The 13,406-nt window shown below is 53.7% G+C and overlaps 4 protein-coding genes across 4 annotated transcripts; 2 read left to right on the top strand and 2 right to left on the bottom strand.

Moving 5' to 3' along the window:
- The first annotated feature begins 428 nt into the window (after positions 1 to 428).
- Positions 429 to 3,193, top strand: GGS23DRAFT_18875 (phosphoglucomutase 2). The gene is made up of 5 exons (XM_051511697.1): positions 429 to 972; positions 1,068 to 1,165; positions 1,220 to 1,423; positions 1,485 to 2,498; positions 2,557 to 3,193. Exons 1-5 carry the CDS (start codon positions 920 to 922, stop codon positions 2,847 to 2,849), a joined length of 1,662 nt encoding a protein of 553 aa, XP_051376935.1. The 5' UTR covers positions 429 to 919; the 3' UTR covers positions 2,850 to 3,193.
- Positions 3,194 to 4,789: 1,596 nt separating this feature from the next.
- Positions 4,790 to 5,674, top strand: GGS23DRAFT_592014 (uncharacterized protein; the record flags this gene model as incomplete). Its single annotated transcript, XM_051517820.1, has 1 exon — positions 4,790 to 5,674. One exon carries the CDS (start codon positions 4,790 to 4,792, stop codon positions 5,672 to 5,674), a length of 885 nt encoding a protein of 294 aa, XP_051376934.1.
- Positions 5,675 to 6,474: 800 nt separating this feature from the next.
- On the bottom strand, positions 6,475 to 8,361 carry GGS23DRAFT_18866 (uncharacterized protein). Its single transcript, XM_051511696.1, has 4 exons — positions 7,542 to 8,361; positions 7,301 to 7,461; positions 6,820 to 7,205; positions 6,475 to 6,711 (listed from the first exon to the last, which is right to left on the bottom strand). The coding sequence occupies exons 1-4, from the start codon at positions 7,950 to 7,952 to the stop codon at positions 6,674 to 6,676; spliced, it is 996 nt and encodes a 331-aa protein (XP_051376933.1). The 5' UTR covers positions 7,953 to 8,361; the 3' UTR covers positions 6,475 to 6,673.
- Positions 8,362 to 9,185: 824 nt separating this feature from the next.
- GGS23DRAFT_544582 (DUF699-domain-containing protein) lies at positions 9,186 to 13,268 on the bottom strand. The gene is made up of 7 exons (XM_051514915.1): positions 13,094 to 13,268; positions 12,668 to 13,013; positions 12,103 to 12,613; positions 11,735 to 12,040; positions 10,671 to 11,674; positions 9,846 to 10,591; positions 9,186 to 9,779 (listed from the first exon to the last, which is right to left on the bottom strand). Exons 1-7 carry the CDS (start codon positions 13,108 to 13,110, stop codon positions 9,566 to 9,568), a joined length of 3,144 nt encoding a protein of 1,047 aa, XP_051376932.1. The 5' UTR covers positions 13,111 to 13,268; the 3' UTR covers positions 9,186 to 9,565.
- Between the last annotated feature and the right edge of the window lie 138 nt (positions 13,269 to 13,406).

The following is a 13,406-nucleotide window of genomic DNA, read 5'->3' as shown; positions in this document are numbered from 1 at the left end:
CACACTCGGTGCCTTATTAGGTTCGCCTTGCCACGCAATCCAGTTGTTCCCAACCGGTTCAAATAACCCGCACGCACCTAACTTAGGCCCATGTGTGCTGAAGCAGGGATCTTACTGGTAGAGCTCCGCGGGCTCACAGTTAGGTTCCGAAGACGCAGGTAGCGGGAACTGAAGATCGGGTGAAGAACCTCGGGAGCAATATATGCTCGTGCTCCCGTTTCACTGCCCATCACTGGTCCCTATTGTCAGCTTCACTGCCTTGTTGTAACTCGATTAGGATGGCGCTCTGATCTCAACATGTGGGCAATAAACCTCGCCATCTATTCTCTCGAGGCGGTAAACCGTTCTCTGCAACCGTTCCCCGCATTGTACCGCACTTCGGTACCTAATTGTCGTGATAGGTAACCCTAGGTATCGCTACTTGCCAACATCCTAGGTGCGTACCTATTCTCGTGGTTCCGCGCCGTCGCCCCGCCGGCTCTCTGTACTGGTAATTGCGCGATTCCCATGTACCCCGCGGTATGCGTATACCCCGGCTGTACTGTGTCCTCCCTCCTGTTTTTGTGTGGAGCCGGTAGGCACCCTACGTAGCTCGCATGTACAACTGTATTCGGCAGTACGTCCAACACAGTACCCACGTCGCGGCCCTACTGAGAGAACCTGACAGCTTCCCCCCCAATCAACCCTTGATAGCTACCTAACCTCACCCCGCCATCATCATCGTCATATGTTTTTCCTCCCCACCCGTCTTCCTCGCCCACTACCCATTCGAAACCTTCTCTTTAATAATTGAACACCGGCTTCTTTTCCCTCGAGTTCTCATTCCTAGCTGGCATCTTACTTCGTTGCTCGCCTATACCCCTCCCCGAGTATCCCTAGCCTCAACTCAACCTAGAAACCACCCCTTCGAGGATTGACCATGAGCACTAAGACTGTCGAGTTCGCCTCCTTCGCGGACCAGAAGCCCGGAACGTACGTATAGCTATTCGCCAGAGCTACCCCGCCGCCGCTGCTGCTGTCAATGTTTTTCCAGCAGAAATCGCAGAGGTCAACTGACGCTCTTCTAGCTCGGGTCTTCGAAAGAAGGTCAAGGTCTTCCAGCAACCCCACTACAGCGAATCTTTCGTTACCAGCATCCTCCTCTCCATCCCCGAGGGCGCCGATGGTGAGTGCCGCCTGGCATCCTGCGCCACCTACTGCTAAAGACGTGTTATCCCAGGTGCCTTTCTAGTCATTGGCGGTGATGGCCGATACTGGAATCCCGAGGTCATCCAGCTCATCGCCAAGATCAGTGCTGCGTATGGAGTCAAGAAGCTGTTGATCGGCCAGAATGGCATCCTGTCCACCCCCGCCGCCAGCCATGTCATCCGAAAGCGAAAGGCGACTGGAGGTATCCTCCTAACTGCCAGCCACAATCCCGGCGGTGAGTAGGGCATTCCCCCAGCCGAATTGCGGTCTGGTCGCTGAACGTTAGTATCATACAGGGCCCACCCAAGATTTCGGCATCAAATACAACCTAGCCAATGGCGGTCCCGCTCCCGAGAGCGTGACGAACAAGATTTTCGAGACCTCGAAAACCCTCACTTCTTACAAGATCGCCGATATCCCCGACGTAGACATTGCCACCATCGGTACCCAGACGTACGGGGACCTCGAGGTCGAGATCGTCGATAGCACGGCCGACTATGTGCAGATGCTCAAGGAAATCTTCGACTTCCCCCTCATTAAGAAGTTCTTCACCGAAAACCCCGACTTCAAAGTGCTCTTCGATGCTCTGCACGGCGTCACGGGTCCCTACGGCAAGGCAATTTTCGAGCACGAACTCGGACTTGAGGGGTCCACGCAGAACTGCATCCCGAGTCCCGATTTCAACGGCGGACACCCAGACCCCAACCTGACTTACGCCCACTCCCTAGTAGAGGTCGTCGATAAGAATTCCATTCCCTTCGGCGCCGCTTCCGATGGCGACGGCGATCGTAACATGATTTACGGCGCAGGCGCTTTTGTCTCGCCCGGAGACAGTCTGGCAATTATCGCCCACCATGCGCAGCTCATCCCCTACTTCAAAAAGCAGGGTGTCTATGGCCTGGCCCGCAGTATGCCGACCTCCGGTGCTGTTGATCTTGTCGCCAAGGCCCAGGGGCTCAATAGCTACGAGGTTCCTACAGGTTGGAAGTTCTTCTGTGCCCTCTTCGACGCAGACAAATTGAGCATCTGTGGCGAGGAGAGTTTTGGCACGGGTAGTAACCATGTGCGAGAGAAGGATGGCCTTTGGGCTGTGGTGGCATGGCTCAATATCATCTCTGGTCTAGGCGCGGCCAATCCCGGAACTAAGCCAAGCATCAAGCAGATCCAAGAGGACTTCTGGAAGACTTACGGCCGGGTGTTTTTCACTCGCTATGACTACGAGAATGTAGACTCCGACGGTGCTAACAAGGTTGTCGGGACGCTGAATGACCTTGTTGCTGATCCCAACTTCAAGGGTAGCAAGATAGGAGGTATGTCATAGTCATGTCCCTAGTACCTTCAGCCAATTCACTAACCGATTCCTCATAGAGCGGACCGTAACTGATGCTGGCAACTTCTCCTACACCGATCTGGACGGCTCTGTTTCCTCCAACCAAGGCCTTTACGCTCGTTTTGACAGCGGCAGCCGGATCGTAGTCCGATTATCGGGAACTGGATCCTCGGGAGCGACAATCCGCTTGTACATCGAGAAATACAGTAACGACCCGTCAACATATGGCCTGGATGCGCAAGAATTTCTCAAGGATGAAATCAAGTTTGCAACTGATCTCCTGAAGTTCAAGGAATATGTGGGACGTGATGAACCGGATGTCAAGACATGAGAAACAGCTGGAATTTGCGCGAGTAGTTTAGCAACCAAAAAAAGCTTCGTGGGTTGGGAGGGCAGCAATTGGAGTCTAGCATGGAGGCAATACTTGCAATTACTGTCAAATGGCCTTGGAGGATTAGTGGAATTCAATAACAAGCTGCTGTTCATGAGGATGGGCAGCAATGCTGAGATAATCTCATTAATATCTAGGACTCTGCTCAGGACCATATTCTTATGCTCCAGTCGAGAGTTGCGAAGCCCCCTCTAATACTAAAGTGACATTACCTAAAGTCATCACAAGTTAAAACTTGAGGGGCAAGTTGTCCAAATCTGTGAACTTCGTAATATTATCCTAGCAATTAATGTAAAACCAACAATCGGAACCAGCTAGTATGATACTATGTCTTATACCTGTATATCTAATATATAGACTTTTATACGTTTTAGCCAGCTCGCTTCCTATAATCCCACAATACCAAGTAATCAATCTACTAGTATGCGAATCTTTAGAAAGCTAACCTGTGCCTGACTTACATTGAGATATCTAGCAGTTAACGACTACTGCTACTTGACTGCTCATGTATATCAACTAGATTCAGGTGAATATTAGCCGTTTTTACAGTGAATATTAGCTTATCTCCTCGAGTGCCGTTGGAAGTGAATAGGGCAGTCAATAGAGCAGTGAATAGGGTGGCGGGGATCCACACTCTTAGTATTATATTACTAGTATTGGGTTGCAACTGAAGGAATATCCGAGAATGGAGGCAAGCTGCCCCTGACTCACACCATCCGTCTCTCAGCTTTCTATTAACGAGTTGAATTATTTGATGCAACACCTTCCAATGTTTCTAGAAGTCGATACACTCGGATTGATTGATTGGCGCTATAGAATGAGTATATGTATCACGTAGCTCAGTCTAGAGCGGCGTTAGGTACAATAGGTTGTGCACAGAGAGCAATGGAATGTGGGTGAGAAGGTGTGTATTGACTGACTAGGAAAGAGAGGAGATCCTTCTAGAGGAGCGAGCTATGGATATATATAGAAATAAAAGGCGAGCTGAGATAAGCTAGGTAGCTCTCCAATGGAGGCGTATGGCTACGTGACAATATGTATATGACTTGTTTATTCATCTACAATCAACTCTTTTGGCATCTTCCGATGCAAAAACCTTCGATTGTCTTTAGTAGCCGCAAGAGAAATGGCGACAAGGATATTTAAAATAGTAGAAAATCAAATCTGTAACCAGGGCAGAAAACCTTTCGCTCATCCCAGGAAATAGAAGCGGTGCTCTGCTCATGTCAATCTCCTACGCCACTCTCATAACTTCCACCTGAACAAGCCAGCGCTGTCCTCAGGCTTCCCTCATCTTGATTTCTTTGCCCGCTAGCGGCCGTAGTCAGAAGCCGGCTTATCCAAATTGATCTCTCAGGTTTTGCTGCCTTAAAAACTGACGCTCTCGTCACTTCGGTTACGTTCTGTTTGCTTTCTTCGGAGGGGGTTAGTTAGACTTACGGGGCTTTTCGGACCAATCCTAAGAATACGGGGGACGTGTCTCTCTCGTTATTGTCTATCCTTAAAGGTACGCCGTTCAATGGCCCAGTCAGCTATATTATGCCCTTCCATCTTCACGAGTTCTTTATATTAGTACGCCGCCGTCGCTGCCTCTGGATTTTCTTCTTGAAGGTCAAAGCGGCCTCTTGTCCCCCTACCTTCCCCGTCTTTGAGCTGTACTCCCTCGTCTTGTCTTCTCCTCTCCTTCCCCATAAGACCACTGACTCGTAGGGGTGTTGCTATCGAATTCCACGCCCACCTACCATTGCTGACTGAGATGAAATGAGGCCAGAGTACTGATATCAAGCCTAGTGTTATTACTTGTTGCCCATCGTCACCACTCGGCCACTACTTCTGCGTCTAGAGAGCACCCATCGATACCAAGGTTCTCCGTCGTCAAAATGTCTGAGCCAACTCAACAATTTTCGCTCTTCCAGCAAATGCCCCCTGAAGTTCGCGCCATGATCTGGACGACCGCGGTCCGCGGGCAGGACCGTCTGGTGATGACCGACTCGCTGACGCGCGTCACCCGCGCCCCGTGCCCGACTTTATTCCTAGTCTGCTTCGAGTCGTACATGGTGGCCCGGATGTGCTACACGCGGCTCCCGGGGGGGGACCTGCACACGGATGAATGGCTGCCGCCGATGCACCTAGCGCCGGCCGGCGGCCCGGGCCCCGTGGTCTCCTTCGCGAACGACATCTTCGACATCGGCGCGTGGCTGGAGTGGACCGGGGAAAACTGGTACCCGGCCTTCTTTCGCTACGTCCTGCTCGCGGCCCTGACCTATCTGCCCGCATACACCGAGCTGATACAAGGGGCGCTGATGCACCCCCGGTTCCTCGGGATCGAGCGCCTCAGCGCCCGCGGCGTGCGCCGCGTCGCCGTGCCCATCTGGCGCGCCCAGCGCACCAAGCTGCCCGAGTGCCTGTTCTTCCGCAGCAGCCTGCTCCCGACGTGGATCGCCCGGGCCCTCCGGCCGCTGGGGGTCGCCTGGGCGTGGGAGTGGGCCGCGTGGCTCGAGGAGGTCTGGGTGGTGCGCGAGGACGAGCACACCGGCGCGCCCGAGGCCCGCATCATGTTCCCGCCCGCGGCGCACCGCCACTGCTGCTGCGTCCTCTGCGTCGGCGTGGCCGGCGAGACCTGGGTCAACGGCAGCCCGTTCCCCGAGTTCCGCACGCTCGCCCCCCGCGACCGCGCCGGCCACGACATGATCTTCAGCACCGCGGAAAGCGCCAATCTCGACCTCATCTGGCACCGAAACTTGGACCACCTTTTCGATAACTGACGATGCCCACCAGGCGCCGACGTCGGAGCACGCGAGGGCCAGATGCAAATGGTCAGTTATGGAACCAATATTAACCAAGGAGTTCCTCGCGAGCACAACATCACTTTCTTTTCCGCCTTCTGTTTCCTTTTGTTTTCACCCCTCGCGTTTCGTCGGCCCCTCAAGTCGTCGTCATTGCCGTTCGATTTTCCTCTCTCGAGCAGGGAGGTGATATGCATGTGTGTACGTCGATTTGAGTCTGCATGAAATGAATGCATAGCCTGCGAGGCTGGAGCTCAGGGGGATGGTCGTTTCATTTCAAAAAAAAAGACCAAAAAAAGAAGAAACCGAACTCGTGATACTGTCCGGTATTTCATGGCAGATACAGGGAGCGTTTTCCATGGCTAACTCATAACTCATAATGTTTAGTATTCTCTGAAGGAAAGGGGTAGTCGTTTATTGGGACCAGTGAGGCCGAATAATTATTATTCTTTGGAATACTTAACGCTGGATGCCCGGGAGGATGGGTGGCAGGAGAGGTCTGTTCCGCTACACATACCCACGTACGAGTCTCGAGACAATACGATCGCTTTGCTACATTTTCACTCGTTCGTGGGTACTTCGTAAAGACCACCTTACGGTTATGATTATAGTAAACTGGCCTGTCGCACCTTTGGAACGCAAATTCTCTTGTCCTTCAAACCTTGATGTTCAGAAAGCAGAGAGGAAGGCGGGCAACAGGGGGGGCATTCTCACCGCATCGCAGCGAGGGAACATCAACCGAGCTTCTCGGACTTACGACGTCGTATTCAGGACGCCGACTGGCGTCCCCGGGATGGAGCCGAAAGTTGGGTAAATTATAACTAATAATAGGTATCCCGACTCTAGGAATGAGTGGACGCCAATCTAATATCTCAAGACTAGCAGAATTCCGAGCCATCATCTCTCCCGCTGTTTCCGCCCTCTCCCTAAACCTCGACAAAAGTCCCCCTATCTCTCGGGATGCCCGAACTTAGTTTCCTACATGTCCATGCGCCGACCAGGGAGGCTCGTGAGCCCTGCGGGACGAGTCGTTAGCGTAGGTGTTCACGGCTCTCGGGCCTGCCCCTGCGAAACGCAGAGGAAAAGGAACTCATAAAAGGAGAGAGTGGGGGAAACAGGCTTACAGCTGTCGATGTCCTCGTTGACGGTGCTCTTGATGGTGCACTGGTTGGCCTGGGCGACGCTCTGGGTGGCGATGCCGTTGCTGAGGAGGGGCTTGGAGTCCATGGCGCGCTGGAGCGCGTCGCCCTTCCAGCCGAAGAGGTAGTCGCCGTGGGTGCCGTAGCCGACGCTGTCCTCGTAGCTCCAGACGAAGGGCTGCGACCCGTCGGCCGGCCAGAGCGACCGGTCGTTGAACGGCCGCGTGTCCCACATCGTCTCGTACGCCACCTGCGGCACGCGCACCGGGTGCGACGTCGGGCACGGCCCCGCCGGCACGAACCCGCCCCGGTTCGTGTTGTACATGTGGTCCTGGTGGTTCGGGCTGTCGAGATTCTTGCCATCCCAGCAGCTGCACGGCCGTTAGTTGGTCGGCTCTCTGGGAGGGTACGATAGGAAAGAATACGATAGGAAAGAGGAGAGAGAGAGAAAAGGGAGCCCACTCACGCCGGGAAGTGGTGGATCGCCATGATGCCCGCCGGGCACGGCTGCTTCGGGAACTCAGCGGTCTCGGGGAACCGCGTCATGACGTCCTGCAGACATGTGTAACGAAGGCCCAGGTTGCTGCCGTCCTTGCTCCCGGGGGTGCCAACCGTCATCCGGAAGCCCTAGAGTCGTTAGATCGCGCGTGTCGCCTCGCGCAGGGGTGGTAGTGCGGGGAAAGGAAAAGAAAAACGACCCAACGTACGGGCTTGAAGGCCGTGATCTTCTGGTTCCCGTTCGAGTTGAACGAGTCCTGGAGGTAGTAGATGGTCATGCCGCCCTTGAGGTCGCCCAGCAGGGCGTTGGGGTACTGGGGCACGCGCTTGTACGTCCCGTTGCGGGCCTTAAAGTAGAGGACAGCGGTCCAGTAGTTGGAGAAGTCCTCCGAGAAGCTGCAGGTCGTGCAGGTGGCCCGCTGGGAGACGTCCTCTCTGGGGTCCATCGTCGCGTTGAAGCCGTTGCCGCCGACGATCTGGTGGAGATGCGCCGAGGGGATGGCGCCCGGCTCGACGAGCGGATCGAGGCGCTGGACGCTGAGGGTGGCACATCCGAAGCGAAGGTACGCCTGGGAAGGGGCGGCGAGCGCCAGGCAGAGAGCGAGAAGAGAGCCCTTCATGTTGACGGTATCGATGTTGAATTCGACGGCCAAAGCAGGTGGTGTGCGGCTCGGAGATGGTGGAGATGCCCCAGAGGCTGGCCGGCGCCGTTCTCGCTTGCCTGGCCCTTATACAGAGGGCCGAGCCGCAGTCGCCAGCGCGACTTCGCCTATGCCGCGTCCGCCGGCAGAATACTCGACGCTGGCTTGTTTATTTCGCATTCATCCAGAGGACCGCAATTAAAGGGACGGCTTCCATAATTGCTGGAACCACCCTCCAGTGGCACCGACCCATAACAACGACGATGCCGGCAACACGCGCAGGCGCTGAGAAGCCCAGCACGACCATAGAGGGACGAGTAGTTCGTCCGCGTCGAGCACACACATGTCACCAGCCCCCCCGGCGCGCTTGGGTCAGCATCAAGTTATCCCAAGGATTACAAAAACGCTGGAATAGGAAGTCCGGCAGTTGGATGATTGGGTCTCCTTCCCCCGCACGCCCGGGGATCCCCATTCCGAACTCCTCAATTCACCTCGTCTGGCCCCCCTGACTGTCCCCGGCCTAAATATTCACCTACACCACCACCCGTGCCCCCCGACTGCCGGCAATCGCCATTCCGTCCGGCAGACACCAGTTCGACGTGCATTGGGCCTCCTAGGGCTCTTCGAGTCACGAGCCAAGACTTCATGTGGACTTATCCTTCGTTCCGAGTCGCGAAGACAGAGAGAAAGAGAGCGGGAGCGAAAGAAAGAGACAGGTTGTTTCTGGTGGGTTCGGTTTGGCCTCGGTGGGCCGTCCATGTTCTCTTCTTCTCATGCAATTTCATGTTGACAGATACGAACCCTTCGAACTCGGATATTCCGTGGAGCTTGAAGTTAGTAGCTAGATTGCCTTAGCTGTCTTCGTTGTGCTCTGAGAAACATGCGAAAATGGAAGTCCCGCTCAAATTGTCATCGGGATGCTTACGTCGAAATGAGGATCGGGATTCGTATAGCGCGATCTTTGCAGAGAAAAAAGAATAACGATGGATTAACAATCTCACCAATTGTTACGTCTGGATGAGCCAGCAGACTACGGTGATGTTGTTATACGGGACTGGATACGATATATTATAATACTAACACATTTAGCTCGATAGCAAGTTTACGTCGGTGGCCAGGCGTATGTGAGTCGCGCTCCGTACAACAAGACTATCTCTGTCATCTCAACAGTTCGTATGCTCTCTATACTACATGTGCCTGGGAGACGATCTCGGGAAAGTGTTACAGATCGAGATCAAGACTTCAACCTGCCCTACAGGACATATTCGAAGGTTATCGGCGACCAAGGAACTACGCTAATTGCACAAGTATACCTCCTTTCGACCCAGACAGTCAACTTGGTCGTCTTCGCTTGCCAGTATGGTATTTCCGGGGCTACCTGCTGATCCCGCACACATCAATCGCCAGAACAGCGAAGCACGTTTCCATGAACGGACAAGGCTCAAGAATGACTTCGTGGGTCTAAGTGCCCGACGTGGTATCACTATATGCAATAACCTTGGAATGCATACACACAAACTCTTGTGCTTTTTCCAGTACGCCAAAACCCCCCAAACTTCATCGTCCTTATGTTACATGTAGTTTCTTGAGCCCTAATGATCAGTACCTCTTTTTGACTTCTTAGATCGCTTAGGCTTGTCGTCGCCGAACGCCTCCTCATAAACCTCTGCTGCCGTCATCCCGGCTTTCCGCTTTGTCTGCTTCGCCTTGACACTAACGACGGGGTTGGATCGACCCTGTTTGGTTGCCCTGAGGACTTGCTGCTCAGCTTCTTCCCAGCCGGGCGCATCTCCCTCGATTTCGTACCTGCATCAAGATGTAAGCGAGAATGACAGCAAAAAGAACAAGACCGCAGCTGAGGGATAGCCTTACTGGTCGAGAGGGAGAGAGTCGATAAGCTCCCTCTGCTTGGCACGGAGTTCCCGCATCGCCTCATCCCCGACCTCGTTTAACTCGTCCTCCAAGCGGGTCTCTAGTGGTTCGTATTTCTCATTGACCGCCTCGTCCTCATGCAATCCAGACGCATTTTCCCTACTGACACCGATGGCGTCTACTCTCGGCATATTAACTTCGACAGCTGAGGCTATGAGCGACGAGAAATGTGCCGTGATTTTCCGAATAATCTTCATGAACATGGCCAAACCTTGTGATGTCTGGAGGGTAAGCTCGGTACAGATGGCACCCACATCTTTGCGTTGTAAGCCAATACCTAGCAGAAGCGCTCGTTGTACGCCGGTAAGCTTGATGCTTGGCTTCAGGGGGCCCGTGAAGTAGACTTCAGCCAATTTAGGAACAAGATCAAGGATGGCATGATGGTCCAGCACACCCCTGGAATAAGACTCCAATCTTTTACAGTCAAAAGGGGTGAAAAGCCTGTCTAACTCCGGTTTTGTCAACTCTGGAAGCTGATTGGACGGATCCAACTGGGCACCCGCCGTGGCAGATTGATCTATACTCAATGCAAGAACGCATGGGAATTCGCGGAACTTGTACGAGAGCAGGGCAAGGAAACGGCGGTGAAAATCGCTAGCGAATGCTCCAAGCCACTCTCGGTCATCGTTGAGGGGCCTGAGCATGACACAGGTATGTTCGCCGGTTAAATCGTTGGCCGTTTGTCTCTGTGGATTGGGTTAGGACCGGGTTCTATGGTATGCTGGGCGAGCAGTGAGAATTCCCAGGCGTGACAGGGGATCTTACCAAGTAGACTGGCACGAAGACAGCACGGGCCCAAAATTTATGGAGAGGCTGAGTGAGACCGTAACTGACGCCCATATACTCTAGGTTCTCTGGTTTGCGCTCCGCGAGCCTGGAGAACAAGGGTTCCATCTTCTCAATATCTCGCACTTGGATGTTTTCGTTAAGAAGGCCTCCGTTAGCTGTGTCTAGCACGTCAGTTGACTTGGTACCAGCGGTCATCGTCGTGGCGGCGTTGCCGCCCTCTTCTAGACTAATAAATTTGCCTTCGTAGTAATCTATGAGAAGCTCCAGCGCTTTCGTTCCGTAGCCCATCGAGACGCAATCGGGATGGGTCGCTATCCGAACGATACGGGCGCCAGAAAGAGAAGCGAAATCATCCTGGAACTGCTGACTGACCAACCAAGGGATCAGGTCGCCGGTAGGTCGCTGGCCCCTATCTAAGCTAGCCATCACACTCTGCTTGCTGATACTGCCTTCGAGCGCGATTTGAATGACGCACAAGGGCTCGGGAAGCCCGTTTTCTGGAATTGTGGACGAGGTCAGAACAAAAAGCTCGTGTGCAGGGGCATCACTCATCAGCTGAATATCATCCGGAGAATTCTTGTAGTGGCTCGTCACAAAAAGGGCGACCATCTGTCGCAGAAACCTCTCTGGCACTGGGTGGAAAGAGAAGAGGGTATCACGGTTGACATGCAAGAGCTGACACTGTGTGGGGTCCGGGAATATGTTGTCCTTGGGCTTCGAGGGGGTGACGTCGAGGCAAAGAAGCGAGTTGAGCCACTTCTCGACGGCATCGCCTCTCGCGTAACGTATCGGCTCTTCGAGAGTAGCTTCTTTAAGCGATCGCGAACCCCGTGTCTCGCCCTCTTGGGACACGGTGGTGGCGGCCTGCTCCTTGAGCTGTTTTATCAATTTCAAAGATAGCGATCGGCCTGTCCCTTCGTAGCCACTAATGGTGGAGGACATGAAGACTGTGTAGGGGCCCAGGAGCTTCCGCACGAGCGCTATGCACCGTCAGCACGCGAGATATTATCATATCAAGAGCTATATATATAAACACTTACGTAACGGAATAGCGGCCGCCTCGTCGATAATAACCAGCTCCGCTTGCCCCAAGACATGGGCATCCTGGGGCCGAATGTACTGAATGGTCTGGCGGTGGTTTCTAAAAATATTCACCCTGACAATTGCCTTCTTAAAGTCTGGGTTGGTAGATTGGATGATGGAGTAGTCCGTGTGGTCTTGATAGTTCAAGGCATCGAACCCCTTGAAGACGAATTCGAACAATGTACCGAGGTTTTCCGGGGAAGGGGACGTGACGAAGATGTTGCTGTAGCCGTAAGATACCGCTGCAGCGATGGCGACGCCCACTTCGCAAGTCAGCACACGGCCGTCGGATCATAAATCCAGGGCGCCAGGGGCGGGAACGTACAAGCTGCCGATTTACCACGACCACGCGCGGCTGTTAACGAGACAGTGTTTCGTAGCGTCTTGGCGGCAATAGCGTCAACAAAGGTGATCAGAGCATCGGCTTGGTCTTTTGTCCGCGCGAGCTGGACTAGAGAGCCTATGGGTTGGGTATCCCTCAGCGACTCCTTGATCTTCTCCAATTCGACCTCAGAGGCTGACTTTGCCTCCTCTTTGGGAGGTAGGGGCTTGACCTCTCTGCCCCCAGATATCGGCAACACGTTCAATTCATCGTCGACGACAAGACAGGACTCGCACCGGCCCAGAGACAGGAGAAAGCGCTCATTGAATCTCGCAACGACATCGCGGTGCGCTTCGGTTCGGTACCGCGAATGTACATCCATCGAAAGCGTATAAAGCTGCCTCAAGCTGTCCATCCCCTTTAACAAAAGTACCACCAAGCCTCCCCCTTCAACGGTCTCGATAGTGCGCGCCAGGGTGTTCGGGGTGAGAGCTTCGAAGTCTTGTAGGATACACTAGAAACAGGGAATCAGCACCAACGCGAGAGGGCCAGTGACCGTAACGCTTACCATGCCGAACGTCCTTCCCAAAATTTTGTCGGTCTCCTTGTAGTAGACATATCGGACGTCGTGGAGCGAAACGAAGAGCTCGAAAGGGTCTTCGGAATTCGCCTCCCTAATACCGCGCTTGATCTCCTTCTTAATCTTCGCCTCGCGTTTCTTTCGGTGACTGGTGAAGCCGAGCAGCTTATTCTTGTAGGCCCAGAGAACGGACTTGTTTTGGCGCAGGTCCATACTGGACATTATGAAATGCAGCTTGACGATGACATCTTTGGACCGGTCGCCGACGACGACGAAGAAGCTTCGCTTGTGTTCGGAAAGGCCATTTCGGATCAGGGCGGGAATGCGGGAGTCCCTGGCGGATTGTCGTCAGCAAGCGAAGGGGGGCACTGTATAGGCTCAGCTGTACACGAATGAAGCTCACGCTATACTTACACAGCTTTTCGCGACATCTTGTTGCGCCGCGACTAGGGGGTAAATCCGGGGCGACAATGACAAGTCGGAGTATTTCGCAGGTCATCCTTGACTGGAGGCCGGTGTAGAGTAAAAAAAAAAGGTGCTAATGATTATTCTGCCAGGCGGTGGGCGATTCTGCCGGGCGGTGACCCCGCAGCGGTACGTTGTATACAGCCACTGTGCAAATTGGCATGTAAATTCATAACTGTGTAGAATGCATAAAGTCAGTGTAACGACTCTCTTATCTCAATATCCCGTCTCTGTTATATTAGACAATGGAGGGCGAGTATTT

This window comes from Durotheca rogersii, assembly GCF_024521655.1.
Source record: "Durotheca rogersii strain YMJ 92031201 chromosome Unknown GGS23scaffold_1, whole genome shotgun sequence".
In the NCBI taxonomy this organism is placed as follows: domain Eukaryota; kingdom Fungi; phylum Ascomycota; class Sordariomycetes; order Xylariales; family Xylariaceae; genus Durotheca; species Durotheca rogersii.
The sequence above is the reverse complement of the archived record's forward strand: the minus strand, read 5'-3'. Positions and strand labels throughout refer to the sequence as shown.

Excerpts from the sequence above, each read along its gene's own strand:
- GGS23DRAFT_544582 (XM_051514915.1), bottom strand. Across the intron at positions 11,675-11,734 it reads GGCGGCCGCTATTCCGTTAC|CGCTCGTGCGGAAGCTCCTG; the intron begins GTAAGTGTTTAT and ends GACGGTGCATAG. Across the intron at positions 9,780-9,845 it reads GACTCTCTCCCTCTCGACCA|GTACGAAATCGAGGGAGATG; the intron begins GTAAGGCTATCC and ends ATCTTGATGCAG.
- GGS23DRAFT_18875 (XM_051511697.1), top strand. The coding sequence starts at position 920 with ATGAGCACTAAGACTGTCGAGTTCGCCTCCTTCGCGGACCAGAAGCCC. Across the intron at positions 1,166-1,219 it reads CATCCCCGAGGGCGCCGATG|GTGCCTTTCTAGTCATTGGC; the intron begins GTGAGTGCCGCC and ends GTGTTATCCCAG. Across the intron at positions 2,499-2,556 it reads CAAGGGTAGCAAGATAGGAG|AGCGGACCGTAACTGATGCT; the intron begins GTATGTCATAGT and ends GATTCCTCATAG.
- GGS23DRAFT_18866 (XM_051511696.1), bottom strand. The coding sequence starts at position 7,952 with ATGAAGGGCTCTCTTCTCGCTCTCTGCCTGGCGCTCGCCGCCCCTTCC. Across the intron at positions 7,462-7,541 it reads AGATCACGGCCTTCAAGCCC|GGCTTCCGGATGACGGTTGG; the intron begins GTACGTTGGGTC and ends TAACGACTCTAG. Across the intron at positions 6,712-6,819 it reads CAACGAGGACATCGACAGCT|GGCTCACGAGCCTCCCTGGT; the intron begins GTAAGCCTGTTT and ends CTCGTCCCGCAG.